Below are 17,265 nucleotides of genomic sequence, written 5' to 3' on the forward strand. Positions count from 1 at the left end.
TATTCTGTCTGTCCTTTTTCCGCGCTATAAAGAAAAAGCCGAGCTCAATAGTCTCCCACAAAATCAATTTGAGTCCATGGAATCCGATTTCTTATGTTGTTTGCAAGTATGTTTCCACATAAAGAACGCCTCTGAAACTACTTAGGTTTTAGCGGCCATCTTACGCCTTCAAAGCATGATTTCTCGAGTTTCGAACTGGCTAAGTCCTTTTGAATAGTTTTATCTAGCATGTGTTAAGTATCTTGACTATTTGCAGAGAAAACGGCAGACTTGAAAAAAAATTCGTTCATTTGCTCGTTGAAATCAAGTGCCTTCTTAATTGATGTAGCCCAGTGTCGCATAGAATTCAGAATTTTAAAATGCTTTTCGTGTGTATGTTTGTGGGAAAGTCGGGCGACTTACTGCATATTCAATGGTTATTTTAAAACAGACGAGAAAATCTCTGCAACCTAAGTTCTGGTTCAACAGATTGCCGACAAAACATTGTAAGGATTGTCAACTTTGTTGATAGAAGTTTCACAAATGAATATTCAGTCGATTTTCCTACCATCGGACGCTCTTTTTCGATATACTTTTTAAAACATTTTCATGCTTGTACAGTGCTACCTCAAAGAACAAAATCAACTAAATTCATTGGCCAAAAACTGCGTCGCCACAGAAAAACATCAAAAATATAATGTTAGTTTGCTTATCCTTGTTTTCGATTCAAAAATAGGATAAGAAACAACCAGTTGCTACAACCTCTATTAAAGCCATTTAAACAAATGCTAAGCCGGCTGTTAACCTTCACAAAAAAATCTTAAAAAATTGGTCAATGAGTTTCTAGCATTTTATTGCAATCACAAGATGCGATGTGTTAATTGTTTCGAAGACGGTTCTTCGTTCAATTGTTTTTGTATCATAAATTGATGTCGAAAATGTCAATTGAGGTCGAAAATTGTTTTTAGCTTACATATTTCAACTGATGAAAAAATTACTTTCATTCAGATTGTAAACCTTAGGCTTTGGTTTTCTGGTTGAACAGAAAAATCTGTAAGCATTAGAAATACCTACTAAATATTCGTAAAGATGAAACTTGTTTATCATAGAAATTTCGTTTGCCTGTTCGTATTACTTTAGTGATTACACAAAAATTGATGTTTCTACTTATTATGGTTACGTTAAGATCTCGGATCCAGTTTTGAAATCGTCATAAGTAATACCGTTTTAACGCTCCAAGATTTAAGGGTTTTGTTTGTGAAATTCAGTACAAATACCAAGCTCCCCTAAAGAAAACAAAAGTGTAAAAATTTATTCACAAATAAATACCCAAATCACCACAATTAAGTTTTTTGACTGTTCTAAAATTTATATCCTTTCGCAGTTAGTGCTTTTCTCGCAGCGTCAATTTCTAACTTGAGCGCATCGCTTTCGTTTTGACAGTCGTTGAAACTCGACACTCGGTAGCCAATCACAACAAGCGAATACAGTCCGAACAGCACAATCGTCAAAACAGGGAGAGCTCGGACGACGAATGAGAGCAGGGATGGAATCGGGTCCCCGTTCGAGTCGTAGACCAAGTCTGTCGGAAGTAGATTGAGACAACTGATCCAGAAAAGAAGCCCAGAGAACAGGAAAAGCATCCATTGGATGAGCTTTGTCATTTTATCTATAAGACAACATTGGTTTCAAGTTTATTGCCAAAATATTGATACGCAGCTAACTAGCATTTTCGCCCAAGATTTTGTAAAGCTAACTAGCATTTCGCCCAAGAACTAATTAAATTATTTGATTTTTCCTTCAAATTTACAAGAATAACTTGATCACATACAGCCATACAGCCCAAGATACCGGAAAATTATTCTATCTCGCAAAAACAGCACATATGCGATGCACTTGACAAAAATTGAACAACATTTGAAAAAATAGCTCCATATTATACCAACAAATTGTCGAGTTGCACCAGCTATGACTTGAGCACGATTCCCTGAAAACTATCTACAACTAAAGCTTCAATTTAAGTTACCAGCAAAGATGACACTAAAATCAAAATAGAGGCATCACACAAAACGAACACAAAAAAGGTTTATGTTCTGTACAATATTGCATACGGCACATCAGACACAAAACTATGTCACGTGGCTTCGAAATCACGTGACCTTTGCTGCAAACTGGCCAATCATGAGCTTCGTTACAATAGCCAATCAGATTCGGCGCCAATGTCGCAACATTTTTCGAACATAAACTACATTTTCCGGCTATCGATTCGATGTTGAACTTGAAACCTGCCAGATTTGAGACCATTAACGCTTTATTTGGCCAGTATTTCTGGCTGAAACTGTTTGGGTCTAAGTTGAACGTGTTAGTAAACCACAGCTCATTGAAAATAATATCAGAGTTCAAGCAATTTAATGACTCTGAACTGCTTGAAAACTTTCCCTTTTCCGAATAAGTAGACAAACAGACCAGTTTGAAATCGCGTTTCTCTCGTTTTGGAACAAACCCGTCTTCGTACACATAAAACAGAAATTCAAAATTCTCCGATGTGTCGATAGCGCACAAATTTTGTTGCGGTCTCGAACCCATAATATACTTACTAAATTTTGACTCGACAACTATTTGTTCTCGTTTTAACAAATTTGACAACTCTTCTTGAAGTGTCGAATTTGCCACCAACTCGTAGAAGTTTATCGGCAAATCGCAAAACCCACTCACGCCCGTTTTAGTGAAATAAATCAACCGATCTCCACTTATTTTTATTCTATAGATGAAATACGATTCCGGCAACTCGTATTCGTAAACTGATTCTGTGAATTTTTCATCATTTTCGTCTATTGGTACAAAAATAAGTCGATTAAACTTCGCTACAATTGCCAATTTCCCTGCTACCCAAAATGTGCCACATGAAATCGGGGCATGATCTATCATTGCATCTGCGTTTATTGAGCGACTGTTAGCCATCACCAGGTGCTTATTTAAAGTAATGACATCAATGGACCCATTAGTGTAACCAATTACCACTTTCGTTTGTGAAGTTTCCGGGTCACTATCTTCAAAACTGACCGCCAGTATCATACTCGGGCTCAATTTCAATTGACTGTAGTGAATGGTTTTAGTAGTCTTTAAATCACAATCCAAGATCATCATAACTAAATCCAGTTTTTTATTCACGACAATTAGTTCCAAAGTCCGATGCATTTCAAAGCTTTTCAGGGGTCGCTCAACCCACGCGAAGTGTGAAATGTCTCCATAATCACAGCTGTTTTTAACAACAGAGTTGTTCGCAAAGGTAGGTCGGATAATAGGAATTATTGTCAACTTTTCCAGCAGAGTTTGTGAGATGTTGCAGGACGCAAAACTTTCGGAGCTGTTGCAGGACAAGTCAACTTTGGTAACGATTAGCTAAAAAGTGAAAACAAATAATTAAGTTGAAGATAGCCAAGCTTCGCAACACATGCGATACAGCAAAAAACATTGCATTAAAAGATAGCGAATAGAAAAAAAGACGTAAATTAAATACTTTTTTTTTGAAAAATTAAGTTTAAAAAATTACTTCAAAACTCGAGAAAAAAAATTTAAAAAAAACTCATGATTATGATAAACAGCCTTATAAAGCACTGGGAATAATTTAACGAGCGTCAACTAAGGCGACAAAAACTGGCCTAGCTCGCGTTATGCGGAAAACAAAACTGTTGTCATAAAAAAAAATCTGAGCTAATAAGTTACTACGACCCATCCCGCTTGAAACCAACAAAAGCATACCCACACTAGAATCCCATTGATAAAGATTGATAATTTTGGGTGCCATTGCCAGTGTATGCAAAAAATGAAAATAATCGATGAGAACCAAAATGGATAAAAGTATATTTCTACACAGAGATGATACTGCGCTTCGCAAACACGAGCGAGAACACAAAAAAGCAGCTTTATAAAATGAAATAAAAAAATAAGCCTCGAATTAGAAAAACTTTGCTATATATTGATTTCGAACCTGCGACCTCGAGAATTGGAGTCTCACACCTACAAATCGACACAATTTTGCAAGTGATAGTATGGAATATAACAAACTGAAGAGATCCACACAAACTTTGCTTGTAATAAATTGGAAAGCTAAAGCCATATTTTGTATAAATTATGCATAATCTTCTATGAAGTTTCCAAAAATTGTCATTTCGCACTGTTTCTTAAGAAAAATTGGGTAAGGCGAGAAGGGACGAGCGCCAAAGAAAAGCGCGCGCCGAAAAGTTTGTCAAAGGTTCTAGCAAAAATGGAATTACTCTAATCATTTAATGTCAAGCTTACATTAGTCTGCATCAATTATTTCTGTTTTCTTTTTCAAATTTTCGGGTATCTGTTTTTTCTTCCAATGTTCACATTTGTTTTCGGTATCGAATTACAGCAACAGTGGAAAAACAACTTCCAGTAAACCTAAAGCTCATAAAAATTTTTCACGCAAAGACCTTCAGCTACCATTTAAGCTAACTTTTCGCTATCTTCTCATTGAAATGAATTAAGAAAATCTTAAGCGGCCATTTTGATTTTCAAAACCGACTTTAGAAAGCAAAATGAAAAAGCTATTGAGAGACTATCTATTTTCGAACTCCAGCTGTAAGTAACAGTAAACACTCTTTTGAACTATTTCACAACAACCATTTTTGCCTGATCTACTGTACAATTTTTTTAAGGCGTTCTAGGTGAGAATATACGCTGAATTTGAGAGGGGAGCGCGCACAAAAGCAGTTTTTTTGGACAAAAAATTACATGAAAAGTCATAAAATGGCACTTGTTTTTTGATTTAGTTCAGTCTCAATTTCTACTCGCTAGCTTGTAATACCAAACTTCGCTTGCTTTGTATCGCAAGTGAGGCAAGCCTCCACTCTGCGCCTCTCAGCTAACATTAATATTTGTAATGATCGGAAAATCAATTTGGTCAACCTACAACAGCCCCTAAAATTCTTTTCTTCCCCAAAATAGTTACCACAATTGGGGGGACTACTTGCGACACATCAAATATAGGAATAAAACAGCAGACTCAAGAGAATCAAAAATATCAATGAGGACTTCGAATGTCGTTGAAAAAAGAAATAGAAAAACAAAAACTTAATCCAAAGTTTTTTTAAAATTATTAGAACTTTTTGGAGAGTTTCAAAAGGTGTTGAAATTGGGCAGTCAAAATTTAAATTTGGGCCAAAGTCTTATCAATCTTATAAACAATATCGATAATTTTTAGGAAACAAAGTATATCGGAAATAGGCGGACATGATCAAAACCGACAGAATTAAAACTGACAGCTAATCAGCTGAAAACCAACCAAATTTGTTCGGCAAAATCGCATTGGAAAAAATACACGTACTGTCCAAATAGCATCCACGAAAACCATATATGTACTGAATGCAAGATGGTATACACAATTCCGAAACTAAACCGAGAGCTGAATAAACAAGCATAAAGCCAAAAATCTATCAGCAAACAAGTAATACCGATATTTTATTACTATACATACATCTAGATCTATCAAAAAAATGAAGACAACTTCAAAAAAAACATGCCCAGACAACAGAATGCAAAATTAGTATCGGAACAAAAAGTTACCAAGCCGTAGAAAAACCGAAAATACCTGCGCAGAAACCATTCATGAGGAAAAAAATTCACTAACATCTGACCAAATTAACATATTTCAAGTCCCCGTTACCCTCAGAGCACACACGAGAACATTTTTCGGCCATCGAATGACGCATTAAGAGGACACTAAGTCGACATAAAATAAGCCCAAAGCTGATAAAGCCGAAAAAATTGGAAAAAAAAGCTGAGATGGTATCATTAAAACCAATTTCATTTCAATTTGGCCGGATTTTTAAAACGCTTGTTTGAACAGTTTACAGCAAAAACTAACAACTTTTAGATACGGCAATTAGCCGACAAAACATAAGCGGTCAAATTTTACACCAGACAAATAGTCCAACAATTTTATTTGAAATAGAATATTTTCCGTTTGGGAAAAAAACAGATCCTTGTCAGGTTCGAACCCAAAAACTTCGCCGTCCCAGGCAAATTAGCCACCTCAAACTAAGTACGCCGGAGACAGTAAATACGAACTCATTATGAAGTAAGGTACCACCAGGTGTCCAGATGAGTCGTGCGATCAAAGTTTTTTAGGGGGAAAAATCGAGTTCCCGCTTGCAATACCCTTGCTTATCGCATGGGCAATAGAGCAACGGATTTTCATCGATTTTATTCTATTTTGTTGTGTGACGTCGACAAGAGAATGATTTATATTTAAAAAACTTTATATCACATAAATCCATAATAATTGAGTCTTTTTTCATTTTACCAAGATGCGGGAAAGAAATTTTTTAACCTAAAATAAGTTCTACAAAATGACAAAATTGATAAAACATAAACCAAAACGGTTTAGACAAAACTAATTAAAATTAACACAATTATTCAAAATCAGAGTTGGTAAAGTAAATTTACAATTCTAGTTATTAAATCTGCTGTAATCAAAATAACAACCGACGCTTTGAAAAAAAAGCAGCTAAAAAAGCGTACAAGAAAAAATAAAGGGCACATGGAAAAAAATCGTTAAATTAGCCGACGTAAATTAGGATGAGAACCACGAATCCTAAGAAAAATCATTATTTTTTTTGAGAAATAAGCGAAAAAAAAACAACCCAGAATGAATTGATAAGTTGTCTTTTTCAAATGTCGAAAAATTGAGCATGTCAGCCTGCACGTGAAAAAGACAGCAGATTTGATTTAATAAATTAAGTTGTATACGGGAAAAAACTAATTTCCGATAACAAATACAGTTGGTCTCGAAAGTGAAAAAAGATTCAATTTTGAAATTTTATTAAAATGTTCTTTACGAAATCTTGACAACTGAATTAAATTGTTGACGTACGACGGTTGGGTTTTGAAACACTGAGAAATCTCATCGCAAGAAAAAATAAATTCAGTGGCAATTCATTGCAATAGGATACAGAAACACACCATTATCGAAGTATTTAATTTGTTTTATGAGCTGCTTTTTTAGGCGAAGCATTCTAGCACAAGGCAAAGTCTTTGAAACCTCAGCGAGAACACCTAATCTAAGCAGCACCAAGACTTTTGTCACGCACAGGCGGAGCAGAACTTTGTATTACTTGCGATACATCACAAACATGGCAGGACAAGCTATCAGACAAAAAAGGAGAAGAGCTCGACCCAACCAAAAATTTACTTGTTCAAAAGAAATCGAAAAACTTGATAAAAAAGACTTGTCCTGAACAACTATTGCCAGCTTTAAATTAGCAATCAAAGTATATCAAGCAGTAATTAAGCCGACAATACTTAAAAAAAACGCCCATTGAGCAGAAATAAAATTATTTATACAAAAATATGAGGTAGAAAGCTTAAGAAACTCAGAAGTTTTCGCATCGCCCTACCCTCAAGTAACACGCAAGAAGTCTATCGACAACCTCAACAATAAGGCAACATTGTGCATCTATGCCGAGCCAAGAACACATCGGCAGAAACTATTCAAGACGAAAAATCTTTAAAGCGGAAATTGACCAGGAAGTCGGATCTGTATAAATTACAAAGTACAAGAATAAATCAAAATGACTTTAGATCTAAGTAATAACAACTTGAATCTGAACAAAAGTTAATGCTCTGCGAACTAAGCCGACAAAAATAAGCAGACAGACACATAATAGACTGACTATTGAAACTTTCCTGGAAAACTTCAATATCAAGAGTACCGTTATAGAAGTAGACCAGTAGCTTAAATAAATATTTCAAGAATTTGAGCATGTCGATGGGGCACGTTAATGAAGTGCACGTTATGCACAAGGACTGAAATGATTTTGTTGAACAAGTTGTTAACCGAAAAAGTCTATTCAGAATTGATTACGCTTGCTAATTGCAAGCATTAAGATTGGTTACAAACAACATCACTTCGCGTTTGGAAAAATTAATTTCTTTATTTTTCAGGAAAAATGTAACCAGTAAAAATAAAATTGAATTTTTTTCAAAAACCTCGTTTTAGTTCAAAAACAGTAGCTTCAGCTGTAACAAGTTTTGGTTACATGTGCTTTACGATCAAAATAATGGCTTCCTTTCTGAAACAAACAGAAACATTATTCTGCTGTCAGCTAATAAATCTCTGAAAAAAGTTTTAAAAAAACTAGAAAAAATTGAAAACAGATGATTGAAGTTTAAGTTTGAAGAACTCGACAAGCTCAACAAAGCAACCTTCCACAAAATATAATCAGAATTATAAAAGCATAAAAAGGACTGCAGAAAAAGAACGCTATTCAAATAAAATTATAAGGACAGACATTTAGCCGGAGCCAACAGAGGTTCGCTCATCGCCTAAATTTGCTGAAAAAGTTCTTAGAGCCCATTAAACTTTCCGGTGAACTCCAGAACCTACTGATTGGCTCAAGCAAAGCAGCACGCACAAGTTTAAAGACCTTGCCAGATCATTAATCATTCAAGCGCAGTTCAATTTTAGAAAAAAAAACTATGATTATTATTAGAACTGTTCGAATAGCTGGTAAAAAAAAACTTGGAGAAAAAATGCTAACACAGAGACGAAGCGGAGCGAATCCACATTCAAATAAAATTACAAGCTAGCGGACAGACAACTTGAGGAAAACCACAAAGTCCGACTCAACTGTTTCAAAAATTTCAACTGAAATTATCATCTTCAATCATAACTTTTATTTTGTGGACTATCTTTAATTTTAGGCACGTTCATACAAAATAGACTCCTCGTTTGTAGCTCCACCGGCTCCTGCAAAACTCTTCTAAGTTCAGTAAGAGCGAATACTTGATACTACTGATGATGCTATCAAGGTATATACAACTAATTTCGAGATCTCGTTGTGACTATAAAAATGCGACTATATACAGAAAAGTATAGCTACCAAAACAACCTAAAATTCTTTCCATCACAATTGTTGTAGTCTCTGTAATAACTGAACAGGACTTGAAATGTGGTCAAAACAATAAGCGAAGATAGAATTTACTGTTTCAGCGATACATGATTTAAAGACTCAAAATCTAGCACTTCATGAGCTCTAGATATTGAAAAATTTTGTGATAATTAGACGAGATAGACATAATGGACTGGGCATTAGCCTAACGGAGAGGACACAAAAAGCTGGATTCGATAAAAACCACTCTAGATACAGGCATGTTCGAGTTCGATAACTTGGGTGGTAAATTAGACACACTCTTTGACAATTTTCTTGGACTTTTAGCAGGGATTTTTCGATTTTTTATATACTTTTGATTCCCATGAAGGTGCTACAAAAATCTTCAAAAACTAATTTGACTGGAATAAAACTAAGTTCAAAAGTTTAAATGAACGCTTTTTGTCTTATTATAAGCCTGCTCACTCGCGAAAAATTGACAGCCTCCGATTTGGTCTCGAAAGATTTTATGTCATTGGGAATTTGACTGAAAGGGCTTGAATAGGTATTACCTGACTTATTCCATTGATTAATTCTGGTACTTGATTTCGCGGAAAATTGTGGAGAAGTTTTGAAAAACTAAGACACCCGAAGAAAAAACTTCAAAAAGCGAAAAAAAACTTCAAAAAGCGAAAAAAAACTTCAAAAAGCGAAGAATTAGATTGAAAAAATATATATTTTTTATTAAGTTTTGCAAGCAGCAGTCCTTGCACCACTAGTCTTCAACTATGGATTAAGGATCTGAAAAAAAAGATACCAAAATAATGCACGTTTGTACAATAAGCTGATAAAACAATGTTTTTGTCGAAAACGAGAATCTATAAACAGCTCTAAAACAGCTTCAGCTTTGTCTTAAAAATCTGTCGCAATAATTCAAAACAAACCCTTCGAAAACTAAATGCTGAAAATTAGACTTCATAATAAAAAGTAAAACAGGCTAAAACGAAAAAAAAGAGAAAACCTTCTATCGTTTTGATTAAGAAATCGATGAAGAACAAGCATTCGTCAAATATCTTGAAGTTAAGACTGATCAAAGTTTTTAAGTTTTTAACTTGAAGTTAAGACTGAGAAAAAAAAACTATAAGGAAAAGAAACATAACTATCCATCAAAAACACATTGAAAACAGAGATAGCAGTGGGAAATAAAGGTTTTTGAACATTAAAACACACCCGAAGACAAAATTCTTCCCTAATTTCAGTGATCAGGACAACAACAACGGGATTACTCTTATTGAAAGCACTCCACTTCAGCCATATATGCTAGCCAGCTGAACTACTAACAGATCATCAAATCATCTAATAACATCACTCGAGAAACAATCAAGTTGAGCAGTAAAAATAAGATTCTTTTTCCGATTTGAAAACCCAAGAGAATATTGCCGGTTAAACTCATTTCAGACTAAATACTATCAGGCTACTTCTGGAAAATTAGAAACAACTGAATACCAGCTTATATTAAATTCTATAATACACAGATCATCAGTTAACTGAACGTCGACGAACAGAAAACCCGTTTAACAGAGCGAAGTTATATCTCACTTCCCTAAAAATTTCTTTTTTTTTTCATAAGAGATCTACCATTATTAAACGATACTCAAGGTCTCAAAAAGTTACACCATTAGTAGTTTTTTTTTTAAATTATTCAATTATTCATTCATTTTAATGCATTTATTCGCCTCAAGATGGTGTCCCTCAATAATGACAGCTCACATCGCATCATGTCGCTAAACCTAATAAATCGATACTTCGAATTAACCGGTTAAAACATTTTATTTGTCTGAAATTTCACACAGAGGCGAAGCTACGCTTCGCAAACACTTGCCAGAACACGACAAAAAGCAGATCTATCAAGTGAAATAAGAAAAAGTAGAATGAGCCTCGAATTAGCAAAAACTCGGCTACGTGTAGGATTCGAATCAGCGACCTACAGCAATCAAGGGATTTTGAGTCTCATGCACTATCCACTCAGCCACGCACGCTTAACAACCGACAAACAATAGTCACGAATTAGGCAGCTACATATGCTAATTAATTGCCCAAGCCATTGAGCAAAAGTGGCACCAAATACAAATAGACTCAATTTTGCAAGTAATAATTTGGAATAGAACAAACTGAATGCATCCACACTAACTTTGCATGTAACAAATCGCAAAGCATAAAACTACATTATGTATAAATTATGCATATCAAAAATTTGCGAGATATATTGAGTTAGAAAATTTCTGAAATCGAGTTTTCATTATTGTTTTTGTTTGAAACAAATCACTTTTTTCGGTTCATTTGATGATATAAAAATGCATCAACTGTGTTAACTTATTATCAATCGAATGTCAAAGCACATGCTATGAAAAAGCTGTAAAGGTGCCCCAAAAGTGGCACCAATATTTGCTACTTAGGTTGGAAAAAAAGAAGGTTCGCACTAATACACTGGCTTCGCAAATGTAAATAACCAGTCAACCGCTCCATGATGCAACAACAGCAATAACTAACTTGTCCCTCGTTAGAGAGAGCGGCGATGTGGATTGCGGATGGAGCCCATCTGACTCTCCTGATTAGAGTGAGGTTGGAGAAGGGAGCTAAGTTTGTGTAGGAGTTGGTGACCTTATTCGCCAACAGCTCCCGCAACTCAAACCAAGGACCAGGCAACAGCAACTGCAAACAAACTCAATCGTTATTATTAGTTTAAGTAAAAAAGAACATTGAATTTACTGAAATTTGATATATATTAACAAATATTATTCAAAGCTTACAGGCAGTGTAGAAACTGAAAATTTGCAAGAAAAAGATTTCAACACATGCTAACAAGTTCCAGTTTAAAAAAAACTTTAAAAGACTTTAAAAAAAACAATAGAGAAACTTTACACAGAAACGACACACAGACACATTCACTTAAATTACAACCTGAAATACCAATAATTTTAAGTAAGTTTCTTTTTATGCAAGTGTATTTTGTAAATGTTCATTTTATGTAAGCGTTTTATGTAAGTTCAAACCTGTCTATAGATGGCATTGCGCACGAATTCCAGACTCAAGTAGCGTGGAATGAAAATATGAACTCCTTTGTCCGAGCTGATCGCCACTACATTGCAACAAGATACATGCATATCTCTGACATGAAAACAACGCACTGGAGTCTCGTTTCGATGCAGCCATTTGGAGCAACCTGATTGGTCAGTGTCTCCAGTACCGTTTAAAGCTTCATTTTCACTTTCGTCATCTTCGTCTGTGGATGTGTGAACAGATTGATCCAACATGACCACTTCTTCACAATTTGCTCCATTTGAGAAGCTGTCTTCCATTTAGAGACCGATATAGCCAAACGTTGGTCTGCAGATATTGTTTTTTTACAGTCAAAATAATCTGAAAACAGGTCAAAACTCAAACGTAGCCAACAGGTGGTAAAGAGTCAATGAACTCAACGAAACCAAAAATTTTGAAAAATATTTAAAGCTTCGAAGAAAAAAAAAGTGACAGATCACTTTAAAGCTCTTCGAATTGCAAGAGTCATTTATTAGCGACAAATTTTCCATACAAATAACCCAGTTAGAGAAAACTGGGTCAATTGTTTATGTAATTTATTCCGCTGGAAAAACAACGAAATGAAATCCGTTTTCATAAGTCACTAAAAACGCGATATTTATTCGTAACTGAAGATCGTAATTTGCCTTCCTTTAGCAAATCAATTTGCCTTCCTTTAGCAAATTTGACGTGAAAAAAGTTCCTTTAAATCAACACGACCTTTTAAGTGTCTTCACTACGTTCATTGACACTTGACCACTGTGTTAATCAATACTTCACTACGTATATTTTGTAAATTAATATCTTTCTAATAACAAAGAAATTTTTTTCGCAATTGTTAGATCAATTGTGATCTATAAATTGCGACGGATATTTTCAATTCGAAAAATTCAGTCATAAATTGAGATCTTTCCGTTTGTTTTACTGCCTGTCGTACCCAAGCGCAATTTATACACGAGCGAGGATCCACTGCGCACCCAAAATCACAAATAAGCGATTGAAGGCAAACTAATTGGGCCCATAAATTTTTAAAAGACTCAAATTACAATATTTAGAACTCGTTCCCCACATTTCAAACTTTTCCATTTCCATAACGTTGTGCATGCGTGATATTATGATCACAATTATGAAGAACAAATGTAATCAGGATAGTTATTTTGTTTTCCATGCGAAATTTCATTTCAGTATCAAAGCGTTAAATCAGTTTGTCGAATTTTTTAAAATGCGAGTGTGGGAACTGGAAAAGAGCTATATCAAGTTTTATAATTTATAATTTGATTCTTTCATGAAAACTGACTGGCAAGCTTGGCTCAATTCAATTTACAACAAGACTTCTCGTGAATACCAAGCAATTGACAAATTAATTGAGAAAAAAAAGCTAATTAAAAAAAAAACCTTCATTTTATCCCCCTCACACGCTAGGCATGTAAAATACCAAGGGTGGGTTTAGCGTCTCGCATTGTGATAATAGGATTAAATTGCTGGCCTCAATTCAATTTGGAACGCATTAATTGGCTTTTTACGCGTTATACGTACGCAAAATATCGCACTGTAATTATCCAAAATTGGCCAAATTAGCAATCTTTTAACGCCCGTAACTTTACAAAAAATATCACAGGTGAAATGTCTTTTTAAATTTGAGCTCAAAGCAACAATATCGTTCAGATGTTTTAAAAATTTGTAAACACCAAGCGCAGGTTGCTTGCCTCAGATCAATTTGGAAAGATACAATTTGTCGCTTACGATTTTTTAGAACGAAATATATCGCCAGTTAAATATCCCCATCTGAATTATAACAGTAATATAGTCGTCCAAATTCAGACCAATTAATTTGTTTTTGAAAAATGATCATAGGTGGAACATCTTTTTAAATCTGAGCCTCAAACAACAATATCTTTCACATGGTATAAATCAATTCCGTCAAAAATGCTTAGGGTGTTTTTTTATTCAGTCAAATTTCGACTTTTAAACTAAGCATAAATAATCCGTACTTTCTTTGAAAATAGGAACAATTTTTTTGAGTGCGGAAAACGGGATTTTAGTAGACCGGTTTTTTTAGCAGACTCAAAACAATTATAAAGCGTGATAGTTAACTTCAAACGCAGCAATGGCGATTAGGGACCGCTTGCTCCGCTGCGCTTCAATTCAACACGAGTGTTATTGTGCGCGTAACTCGTTTTTTGCCGCAAATTTAGACTGTTGTGTTTCTGAAGTTGATAGTTTTGTGATAGATAATTGACTTAATTGGGGAAGCTTGGCCCCAGATTGAGCGTCTTTTTGAGTCTGTCAATCAATCATCCATCACTTTATTACGTTGGTCTGCTAAAAGACTCATTTTTTACTTTTTATGCTAAAAGAATGGTCTGCTAAACGATCGGTCCCCGCGGAAAACATATCCGCTCAAGTAATTCGCGCTTATGCGTTGAGCATCATAGATAAATTCTAAGAGCGCTGATACTAATCCAATTAGGCTAAATTTCAAAACAACGAAACTTTACCAAAAAATATTGCAGGTGGAATATCATTTCATGTTTGAACTCAAGGATTAAATACTTTCACTGGGGTGCAAAAGCTTGAGCCACTAATTCAGATTGAAAAAAAAAACACCGAGCGCAAATATTCATTTACTTTCTTCGGAAGTCGGGACAAAACCACACCGAGCGCAATAATTACTCGCTTTGTTTGAATGCCGCAACAGCATTGAGGAAGTTTGGGGAGCACAAGCACATAACACTTGATTTAAGCTTAAGAAGTAAACACCAACAGTCGAAGACACGGCAACTGAATTCAAAATAATCTTCTACACATGCAACACAAAATTGTTATTACAAAATACAGTTCACGTCTATTTATATCTCATTCCCATTTCCCTTTCTGGAAAGTCGCACAATCCAAAATCTCTCTTGGATCGCGATCTTTTTATCAAATCCAATCAATCAATTGAATATCCAATCAATTGAATATGAATCACGTGACCACTTCGTACTTGTTCAGCTCCTCCTTCAGCTGTTCCAGCTTGGCCTGTTTGACCTTGAGAGTGTCCCGCAGTCTCTCCGTCTCCTCCGCCACCTTCCGCCGAGTGGACATCATGTCCTCGTGGGTCTGATGCTTCACCGCCTCAAAATCAGTGTCGTGTCTAAATTTTAAAAAAAAACAGCCAATTTTTCAAACCAGTCAAAGAATCGAAGAAAGAACTTTGGAACAGCACTTGCAATAAAACACAAAAATAGCACGGCAGCTAGACGAAAAAATGGGTTAAGTCATTCAATCGAAAAAGCCATCGAACTATTATTTTACGTTTGTCTCGAATGCAGTTCCTTTGAGGAAAGATGCTGCGAAATACAACTGACAGCGATGAGCAAGTATTGAAAACAAAAGTTACCAAGCGGTAATTAAGCAGAAAATACTTGGGTAGACGATCGTTTAGCCAAAAAAATTTGAGCTCTAAGCAAAAAAAAACATGCAAAAAAAGGAAATACAAAACTAAATGCAATTAAAAAACAGTTCCCCTAGTGAATAAAAAACGAAATTAAAACAAAATTAGTTCCGCTAGTGAAAAAAAGATCGAAATTAAAACGAAATTTGTTCCGCTAGTGAAAAACCTGTTAGAAATACTTACTTATGAATACCAAGTGACAGTGCTTTTGCCGTCCTTAACGCATCCACCATCATCGCAGATGGCTCCAGGAACAACATTTCATCATAGTGCTCCCAAACCAACGGCTTCTTTCCCTGGATCAAATCGGGCGCCGGAAAAAACAACTTCAGAAGGTGATAAAAGGTCACTGGTTTCTCCTGGGGGTCAATAAAGGTCAGTTTGATTTGGATCTCAAACTCACCCCAACCAGTTTCTGTTATCTCGTACGGCGGTCGGTTTACCATTCGTCTCGGGTTTACGTAACTGTCGTGGAGTTTGAACTCGACTCGTTTCACAAAAACCGAGAGATCTTCGTTCATGTATGGTTTTATGTAGACAGTCCACGAGTGTGTATGTCCATCTTCTTCTCGTTTTTTGCCAAGGTACCTCGAAACACTTCCAAACACGACTGGTTTGATCACAAGGTTGCTCATTTTAGCAGCCTTCGGTTCACTCGCCATTGCGAAACTATTCACTAGCTATTTGTAGATGTTATCAACATGCGAAAACTGAAATAGTTTTTAGAGGATTAAGATTGATAGATCCTCCGTTACACGGCTATGAAACGCTTTTTAGAACTTCAAGCTGTAGAATTAACGTTTACTTAGAAAGCAAAACATTCCTAGACAAATTTCTCAAAACGATGGAAAATTCTAGCGTAAAATATTTTCATCTATTGCAAACTTGGGCCGTTTTTTTGTGCGCAGTGAGAGAAAAAGATCTAAAAGAATGTTTACATTATTATTGGCCGTAAATGACTACAGTTGTCTTAGAAAAAAAACGAAAAGCAAAAATGAAAAATGGTCAAATATTTTGCAAACAAAATGAACTGTAAATAAAAAACTTTTGGAAAAAAATGTTTCTCAACTATTCTGCCGTCCTGCACTGAAAGTCGAAACAATTTTGACACCGTGTGTGCGTGTTTTAATTTTTTATTTTCTTTATTCTTTACAAGCAAATAATGTACCACAAAATCTTTCAGTTGAAATTCGAACGACATTCTAAAAAATATCATTGTCGACGAAAGGCTTTAAATTCAAGAAAAGGCTTAAATTTTTTATTTTTTAGTCTAGGTATAGCGAGCGAGTAAAGTTTTTTATATGATATCTGTTATTCGAGCTATAAAAACAAAGGAAAACTAGTCATTGAAGGTTCATCTAGCGCCTCCTAAGATTTTAATAACTAAAATAAAAAATGCTGAAGTGTTGTGAAAATGCTGAAGTGTTGCTGAAGTGTTGTGAAGATTTTACTAATTTGCTTTCTAAAATTTTTCAATACCTACTTTTTCAAAAAAAAACATTATATACTTGCAAAACGTTGGGTCAAATCTTCAAGCGCAACGACATTTAACTTTTTAAGGCGCTGAAGTTGCTTTAACTACGTAAAACCATACATAAACTCCGCTTTCTAATCAGCCTAATCAAATCAGCGATTAGTTATTCTGAAGAGTAAATTATAGACCAATTTTCTCAACACCTTTTGGCAACATCTTTTTTGAATCCAAATCACTTCTGGAAGAGCTTTGATGTCATATATTTCCTTACGACCCAGGGAGTTGTTGGAACGTTCGAATCGTCTTAAACAACGCGCAAATCAGGTACTGACAAATAAGTGATGGTTCATTGCTTCAACCACTAACGCCATATTTCATCTCTAGGGGTATCTTATAGCTTA

The 17,265-nt window shown here is 35.1% G+C and overlaps 3 protein-coding genes across 3 annotated transcripts; all 3 read right to left on the reverse strand.

Moving 5' to 3' along the window:
- Positions 1-1,340: 1,340 nt before the first annotated feature.
- On the reverse strand, positions 1,341-1,643 carry LOC134854856 (dolichol-phosphate mannosyltransferase subunit 3-like). The gene has a single exon (XM_063871215.1). The coding sequence runs from the start codon at positions 1,641-1,643 to the stop codon at positions 1,341-1,343; it is 303 nt and encodes a 100-aa protein (XP_063727285.1).
- A 335-nt stretch (positions 1,644-1,978) lies between these two features.
- Positions 1,979-12,292, reverse strand: LOC134853989 (uncharacterized). The gene is made up of 3 exons (XM_063870039.1): positions 11,930-12,292; positions 11,427-11,588; positions 1,979-3,381 (listed from the first exon to the last, which is right to left on the reverse strand). The coding sequence occupies exons 1-3, from the start codon at positions 12,233-12,235 to the stop codon at positions 2,026-2,028; spliced, it is 1,824 nt and encodes a 607-aa protein (XP_063726109.1). The 5' UTR covers positions 12,236-12,292; the 3' UTR covers positions 1,979-2,025.
- A 2,201-nt stretch (positions 12,293-14,493) lies between these two features.
- LOC134854246 (YEATS domain-containing protein 4-like) lies at positions 14,494-16,096 on the reverse strand. The gene is made up of 2 exons (XM_063870422.1): positions 15,574-16,096; positions 14,494-15,090 (listed from the first exon to the last, which is right to left on the reverse strand). The coding sequence occupies exons 1-2, from the start codon at positions 16,050-16,052 to the stop codon at positions 14,922-14,924; spliced, it is 648 nt and encodes a 215-aa protein (XP_063726492.1). The 5' UTR covers positions 16,053-16,096; the 3' UTR covers positions 14,494-14,921.
- Positions 16,097-17,265: the final 1,169 nt, after the last annotated feature.

This window comes from Symsagittifera roscoffensis, chromosome 9 (genome assembly GCF_963678635.1).
Source record: "Symsagittifera roscoffensis chromosome 9, txSymRosc1.1, whole genome shotgun sequence".
In the NCBI taxonomy this organism is placed as follows: Eukaryota; Metazoa; Xenacoelomorpha; order Acoela; family Convolutidae; genus Symsagittifera; species Symsagittifera roscoffensis.

Bases quoted from the DNA above. Each gene is read 5' to 3' on its own strand.
- LOC134854856 (XM_063871215.1), bottom strand. From the start codon at position 1,643: ATGACAAAGCTCATCCAATGGATGCTTTTCCTGTTCTCTGGGCTTCTT.
- LOC134854246 (XM_063870422.1), bottom strand. From the start codon at position 16,052: ATGGCGAGTGAACCGAAGGCTGCTAAAATGAGCAACCTTGTGATCAAA. The intron at 15,091-15,573 runs GTAAGTATTTCT...TTTAAAATTTAG, and splicing joins CTGTCACTTGGTATTCATAA to ACACGACACTGATTTTGAGG.
- LOC134853989 (XM_063870039.1), bottom strand. From the start codon at position 12,235: ATGGAAGACAGCTTCTCAAATGGAGCAAATTGTGAAGAAGTGGTCATG. The intron at 11,589-11,929 runs GTTTGAACTTAC...GTTTGTTTGCAG, and splicing joins GCAATGCCATCTATAGACAG to TTGCTGTTGCCTGGTCCTTG. The intron at 3,382-11,426 runs GTTAGTTATTGC...TTCACTTTTTAG, and splicing joins CTCTCTCTAACGAGGGACAA to CTAATCGTTACCAAAGTTGA.